This window comes from Rattus norvegicus, chromosome 17 (assembly GCF_021556685.1).
Source record: "Rattus norvegicus strain SHRSP/BbbUtx chromosome 17, alternate assembly SHRSP_T2T, whole genome shotgun sequence".
Classification (NCBI taxonomy): Eukaryota; Metazoa; Chordata; class Mammalia; order Rodentia; family Muridae; genus Rattus; species Rattus norvegicus.
Window position 1 is genome coordinate 64,935,541 of NC_141550.1, and position 24,320 is coordinate 64,959,860.

General features: G+C 41.3%; 1 protein-coding gene across 4 annotated transcripts in view; it reads left to right on the forward strand.

Moving 5' to 3' along the window:
• The window catches only part of Ryr2 (ryanodine receptor 2), a 593,362-nt gene that overhangs the window by 215,575 nt on the left and 353,467 nt on the right, over positions 1–24,320 (forward strand). For 2 of the 4 annotated variants that reach the window (NM_032078.3, NM_001191043.3), the window contains 3 exon segments: positions 15,299–15,313; positions 20,343–20,417; positions 22,685–22,763. In NM_032078.3, the coding sequence (NP_114467.2) occupies positions 15,299–15,313; positions 20,343–20,417; positions 22,685–22,763 (169 nt within the window). 4 annotated transcript variants of the gene reach the window in all.

The window sequence follows — 24,320 nt, forward strand, 5'->3', positions numbered from 1 at the left end:
GTCTTGTGACTTTCTGTGTTTTGTAAAATTCACTAGCTTCCTGATTTTTTGGAACCTAGTGTTTGACCAGAAAGAGTAACTGCATAACACCATCTCAAACAGAATGACACAGAGAATTCCAAGCAGCAGCAGCAACAAACTGTGTAAGGTTACGCGATTTCCGTCCCTTTGTGTGTTCACTTATAATTAAAGCATAAACTGAAAACAGAGATGGTATAGGAATTGTGTTTTTTTTTTTCCTTTAACGATGCCAATTTCAGCATGAGTTATTTTGTATTTTGGCTGTGTCCTATGCTAAGTCAAGATGACATTTAAATGAGCATTTTTTCTAAGAGAATTTTGTTTTGTTTTAAAAGTGAAGGTTCCTTTTTATTACTGATCATATGATAAAACACTTAGTATAATCTGCTACAAATATTACAGTATTTCCTCTAGCATGATAGGATTAATATATTCTTTAAACTTCCAAGTAATCGGCGCTAAGGATTAGTTTAGCATGCACAAGGCCCTGGATTCTACTTCATTCCTGAATAAACTGAGCAGGTTATAAACCCAGCATGTGGGAAGTGGGGCAGAGGGATTAGAAATCTAAGGTCGCTGGAGAGATGACTCAGCGGTTAAGAACACTGCTCTTCCAGAGGTCCTGAGTTCAAATCCCAGCAACCACATGGTGGCTCACAACCATCTGTAATGGGATCTGACGCCCTCTTCTGGTGTGTCTGAAGACAGCTACAGTGTACTTATATATAATAAATAAATAAATCTTAAAAAAAAGAAAAAGAGGGATTGGGGATTTAGCTCAGTGGTAGAGCGTTTGCCTAGTAGAGCGTTTGCCTAGCAAGCGCAAGGCCCTGGGTTCGGTCCCCAGCTCCGAGAAAAAGAAAAAGAAAAAGAAAAAGAAATCTAAGGACATGCTTGGATTCAAGTTCAAGCCTGAGCTATACAAAATCTTGTCTTAAAAACAAAACAAAACAAAATAATGATCCTCCCCCCGAGGATATAATACGTTCTTAGAAAAATGTCCATTCTTCCATTTTTTTCTCCTATGTTTTTATGAATTTGGTGGCTGCTTAGATTCTAAAACTGATGAGGTTTTCAGAGATTTTTTTCTTTTGTGTGTGTGAATTTCTTGGATTACCCTCATGGAAATTAATTTTTTTTCTCTCTCCTTGATATTTTCAGGAATTGTAAAAAGTGACTAATGTTGACTTTGGCAAGAGCTCTGTCATGAAATCACTCTGTCTGGCTTGTGTGTTGTTACAGCCCTGTGGTCCTCGTCTTGTGTGTTTAGTTGACTGTTCACTGCCTAGCACTTGCTGTTGTTAAGCGTCTGCCTCTGGGTATTTGGAGAGAGGATGGGTTGTGTCGTCCTCATCAACTCCTGATTTATAATTATTAAAACTCCTGTAGCTGCAGTTAACTATGACTTGATTCCCTGGGTCTGAGAAATCCTATAGTGTTTATCTTTCCTCTGGTATATACAAGCCTGTACACGGTGTGAATGTCTAGCATTTAAATATGAACATGATGGTAATATATATTTTGTTAATTTTTTGTAGTATTAAAATTTTCCTGATAAATATGGAAAAGAAATAATGATTTAAATTTTTTTCTTGTAAGAATACAAATATAAGATTGGTCCATTTGGAGGCAGGACAATCTGTGACAGCTGAACTACAATTTTCTTCCTTTGTTACCTTACAAAGAATTGGGTTTCATTATGACAGGGTTTTTTTTTGGGGGGGGGGACTGTTTGTTTCTTTTTCTGAAGGAGACTTCTTTTTTTATTAAAGATTTTTTTTTAAATTTACACACACACACACACACACACAAACATACACATACACACACACACATGGGTACTTTGTCTACATGTACATTTGCACACCAGAAGACCCCTGACTGTTGTGAATTGCCTTGTGGGTGCTGGGAATTGAACTCAGGACCTCCAGAAGAGCAGTGTACACTTCTTTAGAGTGTAAGGGAGGGAGTGACCTTAGAGCAGATGCCTCTGGCAACTAAACACGTCCCTCAGATAGCCAGGATGCTCTGTGCTAAAAGATCTTTGGCGTTTTGTAAGGGCTTTATTTACGTTGATTTTTCTTTCTATTTATTGTTTGTTTCTTTGGAGACAAGGTCTCACTATGTAGCTCTGGCTGGCCTTGAATTCACTGTGTAGACCAGACTGGCCTCAAACTCACTGAGACTGGCTGCCCCTCTATCTTTTGAGTACTGGGATTAAAGGACTGTGCCACCACTCTCAGCCTTAACATCATTTTATAACATTTAACAAAGGTTGCTTACAAGCCGTAGAGCTACTTAGCCATGCCCTGGATTTCCTCTTAAATGGCTTTAGCTCTTTATCTGATTGATGAAACTTTCTAAGGAGAAAAAAAAATTAAAGTAATTTATGCATGAAGATTTATGCGTGAGGAGTAGGTAGTAAACATCCGTTTTCACAGGACACAAACCATACATTCTATCCCAGGGGTAAGTGGTGGAGATTTACTTTTAGAATTGAGTATGTCCCTTCAGAATGGAATCCAAGAACATTCTGAAAGGCAACACTCTTGTTGACATGTGATTTTGCTTTTTTCCCCCGCCTTTTATGCTGAGGGTATAATAACTAACATCACCTATTTTGTTTTTTTTAAGAGTCACACTATGATTAGAATACTATTCATTTCAGTAATAAAAATAATTTAAATCGATCTGAGTGTCATGTCAGAATTACTTGACAAATATGCTTTGATTTTTCCACTGTGAAATTTTATGTTGTGCTCAAAAGAATGAGGTAAGAGAAATTCTGCTTTTACTGTTGTAAGGGAAGTTACCATGAAGCGCTATGTGTCCAGACTGTTACTGCCCTTTGTAATTAAATGCATTTTGGTGGGAGGGCTTCTTAACACCAAGATGGCAGATTGTGCTTGTGAATCCCATCACAGCTCAGCTCAGCCCAGGCTTGAGTTCACTGGGCTGTCTTCTGGACCTGCCTCATTTTTAGCAGAATACCTGTGGGACTCCTTGATTAACTGAGATTGCTTTTGTGCACTGAGGTGAATTGCTGGTAATGAAAAGTTTGAACACTGTTGTGTGTTCTTTAAAATGGGAAGCAGGTTTTGAGTCAGGGGTCACATTTACTTGACTTAGACAGCTACTGGAAACATTGTTAGGAGCTTCTGTTTTGTTTTGTATTTTTTAAAAAAAATTTTGGCTTTTTCTTTCCACAGCAGGTTGATGTGGAAAAATGGGTATGTGTTCCCCTGCATTTGCAAAGGACTTGTGGTTGAAAAGCGCATGCTAGCTGCTGCCTCTGAGCTTTTTAATTTTGCTTCCTAGCATAGCTTCTTTTAGTGTTTGAACTAACTGCTCGGCTACGAGGAATACATTTCACAGGTCACCAGTTAGAACCTTTTGTGTCTCTGAATTATCATCACCATCAACAGGACTCTTCCACTCCAAACCAGATCGTTTCATATAATTGGCCTTAATTATACAAATGTCAGTGTGTCTCTGGCCACAGGAAGGGTTTTGCTAACTCACATTCAATATGTCTCGTCAAACAGAAGTGAATGTTCCATCTCGAAAGTGCCGCAGTGCAGCCTCAATATTCGTTCACGTTTTAAGAGAAAGCTGCAAGGCTTTTCCTGTATTCCTGCAAACTTGAGAAACGAAGATGAATAGGGAATGGCTTTGCCATACAGAAGGGTAGTTACAGATGTCCGGAGACAATCTGAGGTTCTTGCTGTCAGCGGCTTATGTTACAGTACAATGGCATTGGTATTGTTTCTTCATCTGTTAGGAGAAATTGGTAAGGAAAGAGAAGAGATACAGGGAAGGAGCTATGGGTGAGTGGGAAGAGAAGAGTGGGAGGCAAAGAGCGGGGAATCAGTTTGATACATCTACAAAAGGATCCATGTTCCTTCTGTTAATACTCCAAGGTTTGAGGATAGATCATTCACAGCAGGGTTTACACCCCACTCCGCTTGTCCCCCAGTTCAAAGCAGTGACAACTTTTCTTAGTGTTTTGCTCTAACCTGCTTTTGACTTAATAGAAGGGGTCTCTTGAGACAGACTGAAGTTGCTACTCCATTTTGCCATCGACATCCATCATTATTTTGGGCCTGGTTCTCTTCATCTCTATCTCGGGGCCCAGCTCTTTCCAGCCTTATCTTGGGACCTGCTTCTTTAAAGACAGTGTTTCCTGTTCCCTCACCTCGCCCACCCTGCCCAGGGGACTTTCAAAGCGATCCCCGAGAACTGTGTGTCCATGCAGATAGTCCCAATTTCTTCCTCCTTTTGTTTCCCTTGCAGCCATTTACGTCTGAACAGTTTCTAATGATGAAACTTATCCGTTTCCATGTTGATGACATCTATACTGCTCTTTGAGAACATCCATATTATATATAGTCCTAGGAAAATTTAAAAATCTACCATATCTTAAACTACTGCAGTCTTGCCTGGTGTCTTAGTTAGGGTTTACTGCATTGAGCAGACACCATGACAAAGGCAACTCTTGTAAGGACAACATTTAATTGGGGCTGGCTTATAGTTTTGGAGGCTCAGTCCATTATCATCAAGGAGGGAACATGGCAGCACCCAGGCAGGCATGGTTCTGGAGGAGCCAAGAGTTCTCCATCTTTATCTGAAGGCTGCTAGCAGAATACTGGCTTCCAGGCAGTAGGATGAGAACCTTATAGCCCATGCCCACAGTGACACCTACTCAAAAAAAAGCCACAACTACTCAAACAGGGCCACACCTTCTAATACTGTCACTCCCTTGGCTGAGCGTATACAAACCATCACACTTGGCTATTTTTTCCAAAATTTATATTGTATATATACTTTCCTCCACGGCGAATTCTGATCCATGCTCAAACTTCTCCTGGTGGACTGTAGACTCTTTCAAAGCACAGCTATGACACCTCCCTGATTAATCCCTGTCTTAGGGAGGGTTTCTATTCCTGCCCAAAACATCATGAACAAGAAGCAAGTTGGGGAGGAAAGGGTTTATTCAGCTTACGTTTCCACATTGCTGTTCATCACCAAAGGAAGTCAGGACTGGAACTCAAGCAGGGCAGGAAGCAGGAGCTGATACAGAGGCCACAGAGGGATGTTACTTACTGGCTTGCTTCCCCTGTCTTACTCAGCTTGCTTTCTTATAGAACCCAAGACTACAAACCTAGGGATAACACCATCCACAATAGGCTGGACCTTCCCACCCTTGATCACTAATTGAGAAAATGCCTTACAGGTGGATCTTATGGAGGCATTTCCTCAAGGGAAGCTCCTTTCTCTGTGATAACTCCAGCTTGTGTCAAGTTGACACACAAAACCAGCCAGTGCAATCCCCATTGTCTCGATATCAGCATGTTAAAACATTTCTCTTTCTCAGTGTATCTGTACCGTTCATTTCTACTGCAGCAATTCTGTGCTGTGTCTAGACTGTTACTTTCTTCAGTATCCACTCGAGCCACTCCTAATTCTTTGAAAGTCAGCTAAGTAAAGTACATATAGAGAGACACATAAATAGAGTTGCCAGGTCCCTGCTGTTTGAAAGCCTTTGCAGCTCGTACTCTGTGTGCTCATTTGCTTTCAATCTACTTCCCTGCTCACATGGTGCCTTCTTTTTCCGTAGTGACTACTCATCTTAACATTGACTTTCTGGTGTGACTTTTATGTTAGAAATTGTCTCCTCCTTCTGAGGAGTTTATGGAAACACCATTGAGCTGAACATTGCCAGGCTTGGTGTGGCTGCTGGCCAGCTATGTGGTCTTTTCTTATTCCTGAGTGTTAGCACGCTGTCAGGAGTTACACATACTCTTGCTGAGATGTGCAATCATAGGGAGCAGCCTCTGCAGAGTTCAGACCCTAATGGCCACTTTTGTTGACCTCTTTCTGTATAATTCTGATCTCACCCACTGGTCATTTGAACTTCGAGATTCTACTGTAACAGATATACTGGAAGGACAGTTGGAAATAACTCCCTGGTGTTGTGCAACACTGTTCTGGGGAGAAGGGAACCTTATGTGTTCACCTCTGATAGAGAATTTATGGCAATGCTATCAAAGTCTAGCTTTGTCAGACAGGGAGCTTCATTGGATTGCTTAGAGGAATAGAAACGACTCAAAGATGCATCACCTAAACCTACCCAGCATGGATGACAACTTTGAAAAGCTGGAAATTCAGAGGAGGGAGCTCTGCAGGCTAGAAAGAGTCTCTTCCAGGCAGCTCAAACGATCTCAGAGTGAGTCTCAGCAAGTCTTACTACTTATACATGTTTTGGGAGGGAGGGACCTAGAGAATCTGCTCAGTTTCAGGAACTTCCTAAAGGCTTTGAGTTGTTTATTTTCTGAGTTTTAAGGTGTTTTCCCTGCAGGATGAAATGCCTCACCTCCCTTTAGAAAATTTTGCCTTTTAATCAGCTTCACCTGCAGGATGGGGTTTTATATCTTGGAAGTAATTGGTATATCCAACAGCTAGGATCTTCTCACAATTGCTCTGTGGCATGCATTCTTCTATGCTCCTTGAATCCAGCTAGGATGGCCTTACTCATAGTCACAGATGTAGTGTGCCATGGTTGTTGTTTCTATCACACTAGTCTCATCATGGCATTCATCATGATATCCTATTGGGACAATCCTCTGGTTTGCTGAAGTTTAGCTTAGTTAGGGATCCTAGGTCACTCTGACCACATCCTTGAGGCAATAGGCATGGGAAGTAACCTCTACTGTGCCCTGCCAGGTTTTCATGATCCTGTTCCATATCTTTTCCATGTGTGCTGGGAGGAGAAGAGCTCAAGGTTGGCTGAAAGCCTTCTGATTCCAGAGTTATCTCATTTTCCAGGGCCTTGTTGGGCAACGCTGGGGAGCTCCCATCATGGATGTTGATTCTTCTGCTGCAGTCTCATGTGTCTACTCCATCTTGTTTGTGGGATCAGCCCTCTTGGTGCATCCTAGAACAATCTTAAGCTAGAGCTGCCCAGGCTGCCCAAGTTATTTGTGGTCAATGTAGTCTGTTCCCAGACGCTGCTTCATAGGAACTATGTGGATCTTTTCAGTCTTTGGTCTTCATGAATCACTAGTCTTCTGGGTTCCAGCTCCTGGAGACAAGAGTGAACCTGACACTACTTGGCTTGTGGTGACAGCACTGTAATGCTCCTGAAGGGGGAGGCAAGACTCCCAGCCTAATACCTCTCCTTCTAAGAAGTCATCTTCTTGTCCTGTTGCCCACTGATAGCCTGCTGAGTAGATGGTGAGCTGATGGAGGCAGGTGGATTCTCACCATGCTTCTTTGGCACCTTGCTAGGTGGTGTTCAATAGTGTGAAGGGCACCATTGTTCTTTCCATACACGGGTTCCCTATCTTCATATATACTACACTGGCTTGCATACCATGCCTTCAGGAGGACACACACACACACACACACACACACACACACACACACACGTTATAGAAATTAAGATGGTGCCACTGGATTTTCTTGTACTATAAACCTGAATAGCTTCATCAAGGTTCAAGCACCTCTTCCCTACTCCTCTCCTCGCCTCTCCTCTCCTCTCCTCGCCCCGCCTCGCCTCGCCTCTCTGGAACCTGTTCCTTTTCTCCCTCCCCCTCTATTCTTCACTCCTCCCTTTTGTCTTCCAGTCCTCTCTCCGCTTCTCCCCCTCTCCTTCCTCTCTCTGATCTGTTCTCTGTGCTCCTATTGTTTCCCCCTCTTTTTCCTCCTTCACCTTTCTCCTTTCTTCCTCTTCCTTCCCTCCTTCCCTCTCCCCTTCTCTTTTCTTCCTTCCTCCATCTTTTCCTTCACTGTTACCTCCTTCCCTCTCATTTACCTCTATTTTTTCTTCCCTTTCTCCTCTGCTTTCCCTTATTACCCTTCATTTTCCTTCCCTCTGACCATTTCTCTTCATTTCCCTTCCCTTGTTTCTTTCTCTCCCTCTCTTCTAATTCTCTCTTCCCTTCTCTTGCTCCCTTCCCTATCCTCTCTCTCCCTCCTCTTCTTCTCCCCCTCTCCCTTTCTGTTGTCCTTGCCTCTTCTCTTCACCTCTTTCCTCTGTCCACTTCCTCTTCCCTCTCTTTCTTTTATCTCTTTTGCTTTGTCACTCCTTGACTCCCTTCTTATCTTTCTTTCTTTCTTTCCCCTTCTCCCCTCTTCTCCCTTCCTTCTTCAACTTCCTCTCCCCTTTTTCTTTGGAGCATCTTTGTACTTTTTTAAACATAAATCCACTGAGTTAAACAATGTAACCCTTCACATTTTATAAAGAGAATGTTATTTCTGTGTCTTAGTGTAGAGAATATTTAACTATTATTTTTTCCTACCCCATCCTACTCTGGCCTTTTCCTAACCTTGGTGTTGGTTTTCAACATGATAGCCAAGGACTTCAGGTTGTGGGAGGGGATAAGGAGAGAATGAAACATATTGGAATTGTCACCTATGATATATTATTTGTAGGTCAGGTGAATCCTTCCATCTACCTTTTAAAAATTTATGTTGCTATAGACATTAAAATATAAAATCACTTAAAATGTTTCTTATCTTCACAACATAATCTGTTCCACACGCAGCTATCATATGGGGTATGTGAAAAACTTCATCAAGGTTCACTCATTCTCAAAATGTATAAATTATTCCATCTCTTGAGGTAGATGATTGTTGGTTTGTCTGTGGCCATCTTGGTATATAGCTAAGATTTCATAGGTCTTCAGTTGTATCTTCTGTAAGGGTCACTGTGGTGTTTCAGATCAAGAAAAATTCTCTTCTGAGACAAGCTGGGAAAAGGAGAAAGCTGCAGGTGGCTTTTGACTTCATATTTCAGGCATTCCTCAGCACTTGAATGTGCACATGTATCACTGAGACAGAATGCCAGGTCTTACTCTCACTTATCAGCACCATTTATTTCCTGCTCAAGCAGAACCAGGCGACTATGAAAACATATATCTGTCAACTCTATTTCACCCAGAAGCAAAAACAGATCATTTAAATACTGTCCATACTGAGTTATTGATAAGTTGGAAAGGACAATAGTTGACACATATCTGCTCCAAAGTATGCTGCATTCTTTTAAAGCATATCCCCACATGTGTGCTCAACCAGATGTTGATAAGTGACATGGTGATGGCAACGTGAGTGACCCAGAAGTGTATCTGTGGGATGTGTCCTGTGTACAACTGTTCTTTATGGATTGAAGCTGAGTCCTGCTCTGATGCTCCCTAGGGCAGGTAATCACCTGCCCTTCTTATCGTGAAGTATTAGATACTTTCAGTAGGGAAGAAAGTCAACAACGCATATGAAATATGTTCCTCATAAGAGAAGTAGTTGACATTTCCCACAAGTACTGCATCTGCAGATGCTATTCTGTGATATGCGAGGGGTAAGCTTTGAGCTTGGGCTTATTCATGTTATGTAATGTTTATACTCTAAAACATATTATAAGCCTCATTAATTAAATACAGCCACTGGCACACCCAAGTCTTTGATGTTGAAGGAACTTTTTCTCAACACAGTGAAGCTGCTTCCCCGATAGGGAAGAGGAGAGAGGTGACAAGTGGAATATTTTGGCAAATCCTCGAATCTAACCATAAGAGGAGGGACAGGATGTCATGAAGGGCTGACTTGGAATGAGCATCTTCTGGGTGGAGCAGGATGTCTTAGATTTAGAACCCATATAGAACTGCTCCCAAGCGTACACCTCCCTCAGACTTACATTCAGATCTCTTGAATAATAAGCCTCCCAAGCACATGTTCCTCGGATGCCATTCTCTGTCTAGACACTTTTGGGAGGCATCTTCCAGTAAAAATTTACTTAAAGATTATAAGAGAGATTCTTAGTTGTAAGTAATAACTTAAAAATAATTGTTTCATTCATCCATTCATTCATTTTGTGTGTGTGTGCGCGCGCGCGTGTGTGTGTGTGTGTGTGTGTGTGTGTGTGTGTGTGTGTTGTGGGGTACAAGCACCACAGTGCATGAGTGAAGGTTAACTAGTGGGAACTGGTTCTGTCCCAGGAATTAAACTTAATTCTGGATGATGCTTTCCTCTTAAGGATATAAGAATGGATTTCTTTCTCTGCCAATTAAAGAATTAAGGGGCAGAAAAAAAAAGCATGACTGGAAATCTTGGGGAATTCAAGTGTGATCACCAGTGATACCTGGGAAATCAGAGTCCACTCTGGTGGGTTCTTAGTCTCACTAATAAAACAATATTAAGCTGGAAGTCAAGCAGAAGTTCAAGGATAAATCATCAGAATTTAAAAGAATTCCTGAGGGCAAGCACACTGTGAATTTGAAGCTGACTGAGGAGGTGAGTGGCAGAGATGAGCCAACATGGAGGTCGCTCACATGGTAACAGTCAACTACTTGTCAGCCACATAGTAAACAGGGGAACTTTACAGAAAGAGTAAAGAAGTTGAGAACATTAGAAAATTTAAAAAAAAAAAGCCCCAGGGCAGGCAAGCTATAAATCACAAAACTTCCCCAGAAGAGGGGAACAGAGACAAGGGAAAATGCCTATTTGTTTGGGATATCGGTGGTGAGGGGGATTTTAGAGAGAGTAAGGAAGCTCTCATACCAGAGAAAGCACAATAGGCTCTGGCAAGCATCAGAAAGAAAATAAGAGGAACAAGGAATAGTTACACTTTTCTGAGTCAGGACTTAGAAAGGCAGGCAGACCCAGCTAAGCATCATGGGGACTGGTAGATGCAGCATTGGGGGTGAGGTTCTTGGGCAGAGTGCATTATCTGAAGGAGAACTAACCTTTCTAGGGGAACCTGCCCAACAGAATTAACTCCTGAGGGAGGGACAAGGGCATGCCTCCATCTGGACATAGAATCCATTCTGTTTTGTAACAGTCAGGCTTGGTGGCAAGCATCATTACTTGTTGAGACATCTCAGTGGCCCAGAATTATTAATGTTTGTTTGTTTGTTTGTTTATATCCTGCCTACATTTTACCCTCCCTCTTCTTCTTCCAGTCCCTGTCTATATGTATGTATGTAGCTATAGATACATATATGTATACATACATACATACATACATACATACATACATACATACATACATACATATTAGCATCACTTACTGGCTGCAGTACAGCTAATTCAACAATGGCTGGCTGTGAATGTCTCTAATACCAGTGAAGGAATAGACTTGTCAGCAAGGTGAGAGCAAGCATTCAAAGAGCAAAGGCTTCCTTCTTCCTTGCCCTTATATAGGCTTCCAGCAGGAGGTGTGGGCCAGATTAGAACTGGATCAAAGATCTGGGTTAGATTGTTGTTCTTCCAGCTCTCAAGATCTATATTAGAAACATGTCTTCCTACCTCAGAGATCCAGATTAGATGTGGATCTTTCTACTTTAGATTAAGCAAAAAACCCTCACAAGTGTATATTCACTTTGGGGTTTTAGTTCCAGATGTAGCTGACAGCCATGAATGGCCATCATGCTGTTTTCACATTACTAAACTGAAATATCAGTTAAAGAGAGCAAGGCTGAGCTTCAAGCCCTCACAATAGTGAATGTATTCCCTGAGTGACTGCTCCTTACATTGCATTGGGGACAAGACTTAGCATAATTTTGTGGTGTTTTGTTTATTTTTAGTGTGTGTGTGTGTGTGTGTGTGTGTGTGTGTGTGTGTAGTGCTATCAGCATGAAACATTGGCATTTTACTTAGTTTTCTCCTGGCATCCATTTGTTGTTTCTCAAGAACACCACCTAGAGTCTTTCAGATCTATGGCATTTGGTAACCACAGGGGATTCTGTGGGGTTCAATCAGCCATTTGTCCAACGGCATCACCTCTGTCTGTTGAGAGGATTTCTCTCCCTGTTTTATGTTAGTGAAGGTGTGGGCAGTTCTGCCTCAGCTCTTGCTGTCTGGAGGGAGCTTTCCCATCATCTGCGAGATCTGAAGCAACTGAGCTAATCCCAGATTAGATTGCGCATGACTGTCACATACATTTTCACGCCAAAACCTAAAACTTTGTGTTTCCATGTAAACAGTTTCTTAGTTTAGTGTTACTATTGCTGCAATGAAACGTCATGATTAGGGGCACATTTTGTGGTAGAGTTTATTTCACTCACAGCTCAAAAACTGTGATCATCAAAACCACAGTGAGGGCAGGAACTCAAGCAGGGCAGGAACCTGGAGGCAGGAGCTGATGTCGAGGCCACGGTCTTTACTGGCTTGCTCGTACAGAAATGTTCACCGTGCTTTGAGCACTCAATGGCTTTTCTAGCCCAAAGTTTCAGGACCCATAGGATGAGCCCATGCTGAATGCCCTCCCTCAGCTTTCTCTAGTGACATTTCAGTTCATGCCCAGAGAGGTTTTCACAAGTGAGTTTAATTCAGCATATCTTTCATTATATTTATTTTAAGCATAAACTCGATGGTCTCAGCACCAAAAGAGGATGCATCTTTCGGTATCTTTCTGCCTCAGTTGCCTTTCACCCTTTCCCACTGCATCATCCACGTTTTAGAGCTTTTCCTTAGTTGATTTGGTTGCCGTTGCCTTTGTTAGACCTAAGTAGTGTTTAGACATCTAACTAATACATCATTCCTCTTGTAGTGCATTCTTACTTTTTGTCTTGTCCATGAGTGACCACTTTGGAATATCTTCTAATGCTATCACTTGTTAATAGTTACAACTTAAGCCAAAATATCCAAGAGAATTGAAAAAAAAAAGAAGGTTATCTGGATATGATGTAATCAGTCTTTCCCACTCTTGGCTGTCTCAGGAAAGCCGCGTGTCAATCACGTGTGCTATTCTTCCTCCTTCCCCAGAAGCATGCTCTTGCCTTCCCTTAGTCCATTCCTATTCCCCTGCACAGTCAGGTCTTCCTTCTGCTCTGTGACTTACTCTGCTTGGTGCCATTTAACCTGTGTATTCCGACCATCAGACCTGAGCAACTCCGCTGGACACTTTGTCAAAACATCTGCTGCCACTGAGAAGTAGTTAACTTAGGGACCTGGCCACATCAAACTGGAAAATTCCTAAACCTAGCCCAATTAAAATCCACAGGCAATACCAATCATAACCACGTGCTATAGAAAAATGTTGGATGTTTTTGTTTCTTTCTTCCAAGTATAACATGAAAATGATTTCCCCCATTCCCTTATTAGGCGATATTTCCATTTTGATCTCTGTTGCTGTGATAAAACATTTGGGGAGGAAAGCTTCATTTTATACTTCCAGGTCATAGTGCATCACCGAAGGAGGTCAAGGCAGAACCATAAGGGAGGCTACGCATTGGCTCACACTCTCTCATGCTTAACTAGATTCCTTATATAGCCTAGGACCGCTTGCCTAGGGAATAATGCTGCCTACAGTGTCTTGCCCTCCTGCAAAAATTAACAATCAAGGCAATCCCTCACGGAAATACCCACAGGCTAGTCTGGCCTAGGCTATTTCTGCTGAGGCTTCTCCTTTAAGATAACCCTAGGCTGTGTCACCTTGACAATGAAGGCTAACCAGGACATCTAATACTGTCAGCTAACATGAAGGTATGTAGTTTTTGGTTTTTGTATGGAAAGTGCTTTTCCTGCTGTCATTCACCATTAATATCAGTTACATTTTTGTAACTATCTGCCTGCATTTTCTAAGTGAAAAAAATAAAAATTCTTTTTACATTTTATTGTTGGACAGTTCCATACATTTATACATGTAAGTCAAATTTACCCCATTCCTTTTTGAATGGAAAACCTTTTCCATATATATGTAAATTACGTGTTAACCTATATGAAAATTGCATGTATATTCACACACATGGATGAGTATGCACGCATGTGCGCGTGCATGCATGCGCGAGCGAACACACACACACACACACACACACACACACACACACACACACTACTTTTTCATGTGGACCACAGGGTTTAATTAGATTTGCTTGACTAACCAGGGTTAGGAGGTTATTTAATGGATCAAGGGCAACTTATCCAGTGGCTACACCACTGAATAATGTGACAGCCTCCCCGCAAACCATTAACTGACATCAGTGTTCCTTCAGGGAGGGGTGGGGCCACATGGGCCCCTCCCTATCCATAATTAAATGTTGGTGGACCCAGTCCTATGCAGATCTTGTGCAGAGCTGTACAGCTGTGGTCAGATTGAGTGTAATGGCCATGCCATGCCTAGAAGACATCTTTGTATTTCCCAACTCCTCATCCCCCAGCTCTTATACTCTTTGCATCGCCCACCTGCACCATGTTTCCTGAACGCCAGAGGCAGGTGGATAACTGTTTAGAACCATTCCGCTATCACTTATCCTTCCACTTGGGCCTGTTGTGGTTCTCTGCCTTACCTGCTGTACCTGCAGTAAGCTCCTTTGGGGACAGCTCAGAGCAGCCCTAATCACAATGGGGAAGTAGAGCTGGGAAAAGAGTGAACATTCTTTAAAGATATCCTTTGGACTTAGAATACTGAAACTGAGAAACATCACTCCGAGTGGAATTTCCATCTATTTATACACACGTTTCTGTTTTTGTGTGTGTTTCAGGGAAGCAGCTAATATTTATGAACATCTATATTGGAAAAGGTTCCCTTGATAGTTTCTTTAAACCCAATGGGGACATGTCTGTATTTTTTTTCTTAATATGTTTTAGAACTGTTCATAAGAACTTACTTCACCTCTAAGTTTGGAAGTCACACAGTTTCCCTCTTCTTGAATACTTATCATCCGTGTGCCCTCCCTGAAACAAATCCAGGAAACTGGAGGACATCTAGTCAACACAAGGGACGATGCCCATGTAACATCTTTGGAAGAGAAAGAGCCGTAGAGGTTGCACTGCATCTCTCACCATAGGCAGCATCTAAGAGACTGCTTCCTCTTCCTTGCATGAAGGGTGCAGGGCTCCATGTTTTGGATCCTCCTAACTAGGTTCTTCTTTGCCACCCGCTGTACTAAAATTAGAAGGGTTGTCTTGTATCACTGCATTTACACTAAAAGAGATGGAATGAAGGCTTTTCTATTTAAGCATTTTTAGATAATAAATGGAAGATTACACTGCCTTCTCAGTGCTTGGGTGTTGTACATTGTCAGGGCTTTCAGTAGTGTGGCATGTTTTCACAGAAAACAGCTGAACTAATGTAAACATTCCCTTTGAAAGAGTTTGCTTGCTATAGCATTTTTCTAGCATGTAGTTGACTATAAGTTCTGTTGCAACAGCAGCGTGAATTTTCTGCTTATTGTTGGCACAGCTCCACTTAGAACATTGGAGTCTTGATAAAAAGTTACTTAAAAAGCTAAGTCCTTGAAATGATCTGTATTTAATAATTTTCTCTCTTTTCCTTATGTCTCCACAGAAGTTCATGATGAAGGTGAGGCTCTGATCCTCTGTTGTATGTGTTACAGTTCCTGTCTTAGTACGGGTGTATGTGATGAGTCACATGTCTTAGTTTGGGTATATGTGATAATTCATGTATCTTAGTATGGGTATATGAAATACTTTCTATGTTTTGTTTTGTTTGTTGTTGTTGTTATTGTTGTTGTTATTGTTGCTGTTGTTGTTAGACAGAGTTTCTCCCTATAGCCCTGGATATCCTGAAACTCATTTTATAGACCAGGATGGCCTAAACTCAGAGATCGTTCTGCCTCTGCCTACTGAGTGCTGGGATTAAACACATGCATCATCATGCACACCTGTATTGTGTTTTATGTATGGTTATAGGCAATATCCTATAAGCTTTAAGATAATAAAACTTATTTCATAAGTTTTAGGATGTTTATATGAATTTGCTTTATGTTTGGGTCCACAATATCTCTCCTTTAAAATTTTTAAATGAAATGAAATAGTAAACATTTAAACATAAATCACCTTTTTTGATTTTCTAACTTAAACAACTTTTGACATTTTGGGGTTATAAAGCACCAGATTTACTTTTAGTAAGTCACCTTCAGGAATTTCTTCTATTAAAGTTTTTTTTTTACCTGATTAGAATGCTCACTTTGTAGGGATGCTGGCTCCTTGCCTTTGGAGGACACTTGTGTAAATCTAGTAGGACCTTAACATTGGAAAATTAGTAGAAATTCCATATTGGTTACTTTTCTGTTGCTGGGATAAAACCCCATGACCAAGGCAATTTACACAAACGAGAGTTTGCTTTTAGCTTATGGCTCTAGAGAGTTAGAGTTTTGTCATGGCAGGAAGTGGGGGAAGGAAGCATGACAAGCAAGCATCAGGCGTTGTGGCAGGAGCAGGGACTTGGGAGATCACATGGCAACCATAAGCATGAAGCAGACAGTTAGCTGGAAGCAGGATGAGGTTTGCCTCAAGTGACGTACTTCCTTCAGAAAGCTGCACAACTGAAACCTCTTCAAACAGAGGACCAAGCTAATACTCCAGCCCGGAGGTACGTCTCCTTCAAACCAGCACAGGCACCCACAGCTGCATCTGTTGTTCTAGACGTGAAAATAATTCAGCCCTATTTTATTAGCCAACTAAAGTAGACAACTAGAGGCCCTTCAAGGGAGACATGAAGAGGTGAAAGCACATGGCCATGTCCCTGAAGGAAGAAGTTAGATACAGAAAGAGGAAAATGGAAGTTGAAAATGCTTTTGTGGTTTCAGCCACATTATCGTGTAATATTCAGGAAGCTTGATGTTTTGTTCCAAAACCTCAGAAGCAATAAAGGCATTTATTTGTATTCAGCTTGTAAAGGTTTAATACAACCTGTACCCGGAAAGAACATCGTTCTAAAAGATAGAAACTTCCAGAAATGTGAATGGAAGCTTGGCTATAGATTGAAAAAGAAAGGAATGAAGTAGAGTCCTCTTGCCCATCCATTGACTGAGTTAGTTAAGGCTTCCGTACCCATTGCAAGGTGGCATTGTGGCTTTTCCCAGGTTGGCCCCACTAAGCAATAGTCAAGAACTTGACAGTGTACATCAGACAACAGGGCCCAGATTTATATCTTTGAAGTCACTGCTCTTCAAAGATGTAGAGCGTCTTCCAGAATTCATGTAACTCAGCTCTTATTTGTCAGGAGAAAACATTAGTTTATATGATAAGCAAAGGATTCTATGTGCTTCATTACGTCATGACAAGTCTTTGGGTTGTAGAGTTATGATAAGCATATGAATATACATATACACAATTTCCTTGCAGATATTAATAAACTGAGCTTGGGTTGAAAATTCAATTTTTATTGCTGAATATGCATTTACTATTTTCATTGAGTCATTTACTGCTTACCACGGCCCCTAAACAATGCTGTATCCACAGAGGCATACAGTAATCAACTGAATCCGTTCATAGCTCCTTTACAGGATCTGATTCATAAAGACCGTGTGGACAGAAAGATGAGGTCAACCAGTTAACTCCAGGTGTTATGCCTCAATGCTAGAAAACTGGGCTCTGATTTCTGTTAAGCGTGGGGCAGAGTGCATCACGTTGGGTGTTGAGGAAAGGCTAGTGTTTCAGGAAGCCGGCCACATGTATGAGATTAGAACAGTTTGAGTCATGTGATAGGAAAAGATGGCTGAACAGGATCAGTTTTTATCTTGTAATCCTAGTTTTTAGCCAGGTGGATGTATGCTTGTCGTGGAGACCTGTTTGGGATTGCTGCTGGTAAGGGTCATGTGTTGGTGCTATCTAAAGCCTGGTAGTTTGTTCAGGAGACTTGTGGTCTCCACACCAGCATAGGCCGGTCACTCACCATCAGGGATTATGTGTTTAATGTTTGACTGGGTTGAATGAGCCATGTTTCATGCTGTTAGGATCACTTTGTGGGATTACAAGTCTGTCAGAGTTCCTGGTAGCTAGAACCCACAGATGTCTACAACACACATACAGACCTCAGCTGGCCCTGATGCCCTGTGCTGGGTGTTGCTTATCTTTGACTTCAGTCATTCTTAGAAAACAGGGAAGGTCGGGCATAGAGACATTTCTCTGTTTTATTTTTCCTCTCCACAAAACAGCTAATTTTTCTCCGTATAAGATGTTTATATTTGTACATATACTTAAAAGCTTCTCCACTTAACTATCTAGACAGTGCAAGAGAAATCTTACCACAGATTCTCCTTGCTGTGTGTATAGTCTGTTGCTGAGGCCGTGGTTGTGTATCACAGGATTTGTAAAGTCACATGCCACATGAATGAGTTTTCCTTCTTTCCGCTACTCCTCCCTTTCTTCTCCTCATCACCTTCTTTCTCTGTTTCTTCTTCTCCTCTTTCCTCTTTTCCTCCCATCCCTACTCTGCACCCCTCTCCCCTTCCCTGATTTATCCTCTTCTCTCCCCTCCTCCTTCTGAATCACACCCAGGGCTTGCATGTGGTAACGTCCCCTTTCCACTCTGCCACTGGGATACTCTGCAGCTCTGATTTCTTTAATTTTTTTAAACAAAAATCTCATATCATGACAGCTTCGAATTAGCTAGCAGAGACTTTCTGCACAGAGAAAAGGTTCCCTTCACATCCTGGTTTATGCCCACACAACTTCTAAAGTGAAATGGCCCATTACAGTCATTCTTAAGATGTTTAGACATTTTATAGTGAATTTAATGGCTTCAGTTATCAATAGTATAAAAGGCAGATTAACGAGCCAGTATATATTGCAGTCATATGTTGTAAAAAGCAACACTGAAGAAGGAATGTAGAATCAGCAATATTCATGTATTGGTAATCCACTCTAATTGGTCTTCGTTGTTACCATTCAGATTTTTTATTTCTGTGGGTTTTGTTTTTAACCTGTAAATTTAAGCTCATGACAGTAATACCTCAAGTACAGCTGTAGAAAGCCAACGGGTCCCCTATCCTACAAAGGATAAGAGATAGATAACCCCTATTAATATTTCTCTAAAGATATGTAGTACAGAATGTGCACTGAGTTCACACCCAAGGCTGGACACTGACACCTCGGTTTACAGTGTGATTTCCCAGAGTGGACTCTTTGTTGTTTGTTTGTTTGTAACATGATTCTAGAAATCTAAAGTACTACAAAGGCCCAGTGATGCTAAATTTGTCTTACAATGACTTGTGAACTTTATGTGAGGAGATTTCTTTTCTTAGATGACTTAGATTTCATTTGAAGGTTTGGACATTTTTATCCATTCATCTTTCATGGATTTATCTGACATTATTTTGTAATATTAACTCTGTCAGTCACCTCTGTGGGAATGAGGCCAGTCCCTTCTCCATTTTCACAGATCTTTTTAAAAGTCAAATTTTACCTTTCATTAAATCATGGGCCCTCCTAAATTATAAATCTTCATCTTTTTAATATAGATGGTTGAGACTCCCATTAAAAATACAGGTCACCCTCATATGCAGAATTTCATTACTTTACCCCTCTTTTCTTTCTTGAGCATATTAATTGAGGTAGGGGCCTTTGTACACATACACACCCACTTCCATAGCCTGAAATAACCCATCAGTTGAGGGTTTTGCTTAACAAATGTTTGTTTACTTACTGTCCTATTACCTTTGCTCAGAGTTAGAGCTGAACCAAAGTCACTGTCATTGTGTTCTCAGTGGGATCAAGGGGAGGCAGTTCTTGACTGCAGAGTGATGAGGCCAGCATACAGGTGTAGCCAAGAGCCGTAGAGGGGGAAGGGGAGCGGCTAACACTGGCTAACACCTTCTTGCATGAGGTGGCTGATCAACTGAGTTTGGAAACATCACTTATAAGTCAGAGAAGACATTGGAGTGAATTTTGGATTTCAAGACATATCAACATGGCATGGAGGGAAGAGATACCTTTAGGTTAGGAGACGGCATCAGAGAGGACTGAGGTACAAGGTCCTCTGTATTTGTCCATCTCCAACTGTAATCCTCGGCTCAATGACTCCACGGAAAACCTGTCAAATGAAGTGTGTCTGTATCTGCCCAACATCTCTAGTCAAAATTTGAGTAGGAACCCAAGACCCTGTGCTTTAGCAAGTTCTCTAATCAAGAAAGGCAACTTGGGAGAATGAGAAGCTTTAAACCCCTGAGATCATGTGACCAATTTGGGGTTTTGCAAAAACTCATTTGTCAAAAGAAAATTTACTTGGTGATTGCCGAGCGTTGGGTGGTTATCAGATCTCTAGACATAGGGTAACCTGGACTCCCTGTCCAGTAGAGGCTGAAGCATAGGTGGTGACTGAGCGGACTGTGGGTGGTTAGAGTTGTAAAGTTTCCTCACAGATGGCCAGTTCACCTCTCCAGAGCTGGATGAGATGCTCGCTCTATGGCTCATTCTTCCTTACAGCTTCCCTAGTGTTTAAGAAACTTGTTTGAGGGGGGTTTGCTTTTCCAACTTTTTGTGTCTTCCTAAAATGTCCAGTAAAGACAGAAGAACACTTTATTGACTCTGTTGCTTACTCAGTCATGCTTTTCCTCCACTCTATCCTTTCTCTCCCCTTTCCTCAGACTGCTCAAGGTGGAGGCCACCGGACACTCCTCTATGGACACGCCATACTACTACGCCATTCCTACAGTGGTATGGTGAGTAGACATCCTGATTTCATCTCTCGTGTGGCGACGCTGATCCAGGGTCAGGTAGACTGTCTGGAGTTTTGACAGTATCACTTCAGCAGTGATAGTAATGAGTTTGACTTGATATAATAATGTTTAATACCCTTGTGCCCCATTCAATTTTCTCATTCATGAGATGAAGGTTAGATTCAGACATATCAGGTATGGTTCCTATTTTTAAAGCCTTTAATAGAGTTTTAACACCTGTAATACATTTGATAGACAAATTTTAGGAAGGGGCAAATATAAAAAAGCTAAATGTTAACTACTTTCTATTTCCAACTCCGTTTTAAATTATTAATGTATAAATACATTTAAATATCCACCTCTAAGGGAATCTGACACTCTTTTGTTGCCTCCAAGGTTACTTTTGTTCATGTGTACATACATATACATAATATAAAAAATAAAATAAGTCATAAAATATATTTCTGAAATATAAGATAGACTACTCCCTGTGGGAATCCTTGGAACCTCTTGTCTGTCACGTTGAGAGTTCATGCTTGGCAGTCAGGATGCAGATTGAGTCTCCAGGTCAATCCAGTGACACAGCTCTAAGGTCCTGACTTCCACATGAAGTAGTCGATCATCCAGCCCATTCCTTCATCTCCCTCTGTACATCCATGAACACCCAGTTATTCAGATGTGCTATAGTCTATAAGAGCAGTGGTTCTCAACCTGTGGGCTGCAACCCCTTTGGGGGTTGAATGATTCCTTCCCAGGTGTTACCTAAGACCATCAGGAAACACATATATTTATATTATGATTTATAGCAGTAGAAAATTTACAGTTATGAAATAGCACAATAAATAGATTTTTGGTCACCACAACACGAGGACCGATATTTAAAGGTCATAACATTAGGAGGGTTGGAAACAACTGCATAAGGGGATTGGTGTAGTGTTGGCATAAACCATCCATATCTTCAGAGATCCCAACCTCACTTGATCGCCAAAACTGTTTCTGGATTTCCTCTGATGGCTCCTTCGCTTGCTGGCAGAGGACTTGCTTCCTACAGATGCTCTGGTATTTTAAGCTCATGCCACAATCATCTTATCGTCCTCATTCATATGTCACTTAGCAAGGTGTTTGAAGTTGGGAGGTGGTTGGCATGAAAATGATATAAAATTTAAATCTAAGAGTATGTACACTTGAGGCAACCCAAGGATGAGCAGATGAAATAATGCAGTTTTGATAGTCAGAGTTCCCCGAGAGAAATGTGTACATGTATATTCATGCTGCCCTCATTTTAGCAGGATGAAGGACTGCACTCACTCCCAAGTATATTCTGGATGGTTTCTTTTTTTTGGGGGGGGGGCAGCTTTCTAATCAGATCATGTACGTTTTTAGAGGATCATGGATATCACATGAAGAGAGATAGATAGAAACATGTCCCCAGTCTCTTGTCTCCTTGTATTGATGAGCTCATGTTTTAGTCTTTTGTGAGGGGCAGAAGGACTGTGTTTCCTTCATCCTGTTGCTCTGAGGGCCTGCTTTGCAATCGCTGCCGTGCCTCAGGTGTTAGAAGCTCTCCACTCCTCACAGGAGCAGCAAGAATTTGAGGAAAACTCTAATCAGAGATGCTTGCCCAACTGGATGCTATGTGACTGTATGCACTATAAAAAGTCACTTAATTTCAGTTATATAAATAGAAGGTTTTGATGTGATATGCATGCACACATTTGCACATGTGCACACATATATACATGTGCACACTATGCACATGTACATTATGCTTTGCTTTATTCTTCTCTCTTCCTCCCCCGCCCTGGCTGGTCTTTCCTCCAAAGAGTTTCCCCTTTTGCCTTAATGTCACATGGATCCTATTACTGTTATTTCCCCTCTCTCCTTTATTGACACGTCCCCTACCCTTCTTACAGTCCTGCTTCTACTTCATGCCCTCCAGCATCACCCATCACCCTAGTCAGAATGGCTCTCATCAAGAAAAAAATTACAGCTGATGCTTGTGAGGATGTGGGGAGACAGAAACACTTACGTGCTGGTCCTGGTACTGTAAACTGACACAGCACTGTGGAAATCAGTGCGGAGTCTCCTCCAAAAAGCTCTAAGTAGAAAGACTGTATGGCTCAGGTAGATCATATATAGGTCTATGCCTTTAAGATTCTAGTCCATAGATCATAGATGTCCTTGTTCATCCGTGTTTAGTGCTGCATTAACCACTGTAGTCTCAGTAGGACTGTCGACATTTGTGGTGATGCCTGATCTTGTGTTTTCAGTATCTCTGCTGTCTCTCCACCTCCCGGTCTTCCACCGACAAACTGGCCTTTGATGTTGGCCTTCAAGAGGATACCACAGGTGAGTACCACGTACTGTAATGAAACACGGTTCTGAAAGAAGCTGTCTAGGTATGAAAAGAGACTCGGGAGATGGCTGTTTTTATAACAGTCAGGAAAATGATTTTCTTTTTGGCATTTTTGGTAGATTGAGAGAGAGTGCGTTTTTCCTCCTGCTTGATTGCTTTTAGGTAAGTGGTGAGATATAAAATTTTGACTTCCCATCCTTTCTTCTTATGGATTGAGAGAGGAAAAGCCAGTCCATACTGAATGATGGACTGGTTGTGTGACGCTTGCCCACGTTCACTGAATACTGTGTAAAGTATCAATGCATAGCTTTTAATCATCTTAAAATATCTTCCAGTATAAGATAACCGTGTGCTCAACTTCAGCACTCAAAACACAAAAGCAGAACATGAAATTCTTTGCTGCTCTGCCTCGGGGTTCTTATGTGCTATGTGTCCAAACAGACAGACACTTCTCTATTTTGGAAAGGATGAAATATGCAAACACAGTTATCCCTTTGCAGAACCCAAATACAATGCTTTGGCGCATTCTTGTTCTCTGTTACCTGCATCTTCTCCGCTGATTCGCTGTGCCCCATTAGATCCTTTTGTCTTTTACAACGAGCAGGAGAAAACATGGCTGCTGAAAATGAAGATTTTATGGCAGAGGTAGGAATGTTACTCAGTGGTAGAGCGCTTGCCTACCATGTGAGGAGCCTCGGGGTTCAATTCTCAATATCATAAAAATAAAATAAAAAAGTAAGATATCAAGAAAAATGTATGGAAGGACAGAATCCAACTTTCACTGTGCTGTTCTTCCATAGTAGGGACCAGATGGTCCATCCACTGCTCAGCCCATTTTATCCCTTTTAAAGATGTTCTCAGCGAAGATGTAGCTCAGTGGTAGAGTGCTGACATGTGCAAGGTCCTGGACACCACGACACAACCTATCTCACACACATGCATGAAGTTTGAGGGGTTAACTACTGATAACAGTTATATGTCCTGCAAACTTCAGCAAGGAAGAGGGAAAGAACCAAAACCTTTTTCTGCACAAAGGTTAGGAATGCTTGAGGAGAGAGGTCTTCATCCTGATGTAAGCTTACGCCTGTCACACAGATAGCAAAATAGCACATGGTACCCACATGTAAGGTACAAGTTTGCATTCTATATAATCAATCATTAAAAGTGGGTTTTCCCATTAAATTTTCACAAAGTAACAATGATGAAAATGAAAATAACATATAATGAACTCAGTTAGCTTTTGATAATTTTTTTATAATCCTGGGCATAAAAAGATAAATATAATATTCATATATTTACTTCATCAACTGTATGTTCAGTTCTGTATTTTTCTATTTTCTCAGTTTATTTAACTTGATGTATTTTATAGCAAATGGTTAAATAAAACAATCTTAAGTTCGAAGACCAAAATGATGATGTAGAACATGTATTTTATATACTGAACTGATTTCATGATAGAATAGCAGTTATCAGCCTCCCATGCCGAGTCCTCCTCTACACCCAGAGTCTGCCCCTGTACCCTGAGCTTTTATTCTACCCTGCTTCCTCCC